General features: G+C 37.5%; 1 protein-coding gene across 1 annotated transcript; it reads right to left on the minus strand.

Annotated features, from left to right (window-relative positions):
• Window positions 1-794: 794 nt before the first annotated feature.
• polr2h (RNA polymerase II, I and III subunit H) lies at window positions 795-4,348 on the minus strand. The gene is made up of 6 exons (XM_037114871.1): window positions 4,177-4,348; window positions 3,150-3,241; window positions 2,378-2,461; window positions 1,901-1,994; window positions 1,610-1,693; window positions 795-1,203 (listed from the first exon to the last, which is right to left on the minus strand). Exons 2-6 carry the CDS (start codon window positions 3,220-3,222, stop codon window positions 1,086-1,088), a joined length of 453 nt encoding a protein of 150 aa, XP_036970766.1. The 5' UTR covers window positions 3,223-3,241; window positions 4,177-4,348; the 3' UTR covers window positions 795-1,085.
• Between the last annotated feature and the right edge of the window lie 278 nt (window positions 4,349-4,626).

The following is a 4,626-nucleotide window of genomic DNA, read 5'->3' on the forward strand; positions in this document are numbered from 1 at the left end:
ATATGTGCCAGGGCATCCAGCCAACAACTAAACTTCCAGTGGCTCAAGTAGCTAGAATCGGACGAGGTTGATTAAAGTGTGCAAACCCGGTTTAAAGGGAATGAAAAAGAGCATTGAAGAACAAATTAGGAGCTGCTATATTTGTAGAATATCGATTTCATCCCACATAGACAAACAATATAAGAACCTGGGATACGATGATCCTGTTACTCCGGCTTGATCATCCTTATTCTTAGCAGTTTTCACTGAAAATCTAGGAAGGATATACAATCCCTCAATGACCACATTTCTGAAGAGATGTTGCTGACTGTTTCATTGTTTGAGATCTAACTTTTCAAAGCTGTTTGGTCTGTTGAAAAACCTGGATTACATATCTACCAGACTTGTTACATTTTTATTTGTTGGTGGTAGGAATAAATGTTTAAAATACAGCAACGATCCACTTTCAGAATGAATAAACATTTAATGATGTATAGTCTTGTCCATGATATATTTTTCCTGTGAGCTACGTGACCTAGTTAGCTACAGTTTCTTTATAAAAACCGTCTTCTGCCCTCTAGTCTGTAGTCCAAACATTGAGAAACAGGGTCACAAATAGACTGCCTACTCATGTTGATAACAAGTAAAGTAAGACCTTATGCAACACGTTTGAAAGCACCCATGCCGTTTCCTAGGCACATGGTTGGAAGAAAACACAAATGAGATAAAAGATTAACTACTAGACAGAACAGAATGAAAGAATGCCAACAGAAATTATAATTCAAGTATGATCCAATGTGACTTACGTCTGAGAATCATTTTGTATAAAAGTCATCTTTATTTACAGTTTGCCAGCAGATTGAGGTTGCAGCAAATATCACAGTCTTTAGTCTGTAGTCCATCTCCTTAGAAGAAACATTTTAAACTACGATAATAAAAAACTAAACATGTTTTCCTCAAAATCAATGACTTCCGTCCGCGAGTTGCTCTTGGAGATGGGCCTCTGCACCAAACCTGGGAAAATGAATTATCTCAGTGTGTAGTTCAGCACGGCTGTGACTGTGGCAGTGGAAAGACCAGGCTGAGTAGGGGAACAGAGATGGGTTTTAGAAGGCCAGTTTCTTCATGAGGAGGTAGACTCTGGAGTCCACCTCAAAGCCGTGAAGGTTGTTGGCGTCTCCCTGCAGCCTCATGAGGAGGCCACCGTAAGACACATAGGCAGAGCTGAAAGAAGGAACACACCAATACAACGTGATTAAAAAGGTAACAAATGAGAGAGATTACGAAGACCAAAATTGATGACATGATGATAATTACATGTCCTTTTCTTACAGACTTTTGTCAGGCAAGTTAATGACTCAGACAATAGTGCTCAACAATGTTTCTGTCATGACCCCCTTCAGAAGCTGAAATAGGTTCAAACACACTCCATATGACAATCAAATCAAATCATTATCAAATCATCAACAATCACCGGGGAAGGAACACATAAAGAAGTATCCCATTGCTGCAATAATAATGTATAAATAACAACTGTGGTGCTACTTGTTGCAGAAGGTTTATTTGTTTATTTTAAGCTGATGATAAGTGATTTATAAAAAATTGACTTGAAAGCTTCATTTAAACTCACAGGCGTGTGGCTGCTTCCGTTGAAGTCTCGTCGCCCTCAATCTTGTAAACTTTTCCGTACATCACATAATCGAACTGGTCCGCTCTAGAAATGTAAACAAAGATCAATATGAATAAAAGTTTGAAGGAGCACAATGCAGGAGACAAATCACAGTAGAAATGTACACAGAAATGATACAACATACTTTATTTATTCATATTTATATTTGTTTTATGCAATTTATTACAATATTATTTGCAGGATAAGGCTTCATGCACAAATATACCAAGAGCAAATATACCACTGTTTTACCTTGATGGCCGGTCATCCTGAGGATTGTACTCTCCGTCATCTGGTGTTCCGTCTTCATATAACGTGCTGGCAATAACCAGTCGGAACTTGTCACCTTAAAGAAATGAACAGATGCATACAAAATAGGTTTATATGAGCTTAGAGCTCTTGGTTAAGTAATGAATCTTTGTGATTGTGTCTTCACCTTTATGGGGACAGGATAATATTTGCTGTTTTCCTTTACATTGCTCACTTATATGAAAGTTAAACAATTTAACAGTGAGGGTGGAGGTGAGTGTAGCCAAGCAAATGTCACCCTCTTGTCAAAAAATAGAAACACTGCTTAAACTTAAGAGGTGTAAATTAACCGCAATGACATATGAAAAATGAACTGATTTGTGCCGATCACACTGTAAACAAACTGAACCGAGAATATGACTACCACGTTAAAAAACAACCAATAAATGACTTCCAGTCCTTAAAAAGATTGTAACTTACCAAGATCAACAGGATAGATCTGAATGTTCACATCCAAGATGAGGTCCATCTTAAAAGATTCACTTTCACAATGTAGACGAGACACTGTAGCAAACAAACAGTCACAGTAAAGTTTGGATTAGTTAATCTGCAGTTTTGAATTGAAGAACAGTAACTGAAAACAGCAGTGGAATAAGATGTAAATGTTAATGGAGAGAAAGACAAGTGGAAAAATATCACAGTCAACCAGAACCTAAACAGTAGATCACATCACTCCAGTTCTTAGATCTTTAAACTGGCTTTCTGTCTGTCAAAGAATAGATTTCAAACTTCTGCTGTTGGTTTATAAAGCACTTGTCAGTTCTGGGCCGAAATACATTTCATCTGAGATGACAGGTACAGGTCTGCTTTCAGTCCCTAGAGTCAAAACTAAACATGGAAAAGCAGCACTCAGTTATTATGCACCACATATCTGGAAGAAACTTGAGGTATGCTCGAACTCTCACCGCTTTTAAATCTAACCTGAAGACCTTTCTGTTTGCCACAGCCTTTCACTGAAGCAATCTGAAGGCTTTGAACTGCACTGTTTTTTATTCTTGTCTCTTTTTAAACCTATTCTATTTTAGCTTACTTTCCTATTTCTTAACTTGTTTTAATGTTTTTTTTTAATGTATTTTAGTGTAATTGTGTGCACATGTCGTTGTCTTATGTCTGAATTGTGCTATACTAATAAACTTGCTCTGCCTTGCCTTGTCAGTGTACAAAATACAAGGAATGTATGCATGTCACGCACCTCTGTCAAACTTCTTGCCATCAGGATCGATGTCCTTTACATCAAAGATATCCTCAAACAGAATTCCAGCCATCTTTGTCCTGGTCTATGCACTTGGAAAAGAAAAGATAAGGGATATCATCAGGTTGGTAAAACAAACAAATAGACATGCCAAGGGAGCTTCTGACTAACAAAATGCTCATACTTTGTCTGGTGATGAGGGAAAGAGGGATTTCACAAACACAATGTCTGCAAATCAAAACCTTTATAGGCTACTTTTTGTAAGATAAATTTTTTTTAAACCTGTCATGATTTTAAAAAATTCAAATACTAATGGCATGTCCAACAGTTATTATTGACAACATTGTTATAATGGACAACAAACACAATGGGATGGAATGCAGAAAGTACTGATATGACAGCACACTGAAAATACACATTCATCAGCAGAGACCAGTCGATAGATAACAGAAGATCATAGCTGTAATGATCAAGTTTTTTTTTTTTAAAATGCATTATAGACTTAATGATATAAGGAAATGCGATGATTGTTAGAACCCGCCCTACATAACCTCCACAAGTTACTATCTACATCAAACTAAAAGATGCTGAACATTAAATAACTATTAGCAAGATGAAAGGGTTGCTTAATGTTTAATTGTATATTTTAGAACACCATGTCAAAGTTTCTGTGTATATCTACTGTTTAGATTCTTTACAGTACGGAAAATCATAGTCTTATAGTGAATGTTTAGTGTTAATCCAGATCTCACACTGCCCTCTCTCACAGATCAGGCTACTACCTCCACTGAGTCCATGTGGAACATCACAATCAACTCTCGCTGGCCATGTAAAACTTAAAAATAATAAATAATGTGTACTAAATGCCCTAACTGATGTTAACCTCACAAGTTAGCTTGCATGGCTGAATTAGCATTAGCCAAAATTACAAGGTCCTGTCACAGTGTTAACTACAACTCCGGCAGTGTCTCCAACTCAGGCTAGCTGTTAGCTTTAGCATGTTATGCACACAACTCCCCAGGTTTACCTCAGATAAAACGAAGTCCTTATATAGCGCGCAGAATAACGTCACAGTCCCGCTTTCTCTCTGTGGCGTTATGTTTACGGTGTGCTTTTTCACTATATACCTTTTCGAGCTAAACTTCATTCATTACTACGTGAAACAAACTGTGCCGCCATGGAACAATGTGCTCAACCTTTGACACGCAAACTGCTTCCGGTCGAAAATAACGTCACTGGCTGTCCCAAGCATTGATACGGTTTATAAGCTGAATTCACAAAAGACTGTTCAGTTAACTCTTTTTAGATGAACAGCACAACAATCTCTAGCTAGTTTGTAGAAGACATAACGTAGTTTGAAACAATTTGGATTTCAATACGAAAAGTGTACCGTGTTGTCAGTATTTACGACATTTGTCTCTGCTTTCCAGCCTGCATCTCTTACCCATTTGGTTGCTAGGTGTTTTAGCGTCCTGTC

Source organism: Acanthopagrus latus, chromosome 11 (genome assembly GCF_904848185.1).
Source record: "Acanthopagrus latus isolate v.2019 chromosome 11, fAcaLat1.1, whole genome shotgun sequence".
NCBI lineage: Eukaryota > Metazoa > Chordata > Actinopteri > Spariformes > Sparidae > Acanthopagrus > Acanthopagrus latus.

Coding starts and splice junctions, on each gene's coding strand:
- polr2h (XM_037114871.1), bottom strand. CDS start 3,222: ATGGCTGGAATTCTGTTTGAGGATATCTTTGATGTAAAGGACATCGAT. Junction 2,462..3,149: donor TGGCAAGAAGTTTGACAGAG/GTGCGTGACATG, acceptor TGTTTGCTACAG/TGTCTCGTCTACATTGTGAA. Junction 1,995..2,377: donor GATCTATCCTGTTGATCTTG/GTAAGTTACAAT, acceptor CATTTCTTTAAG/GTGACAAGTTCCGACTGGTT.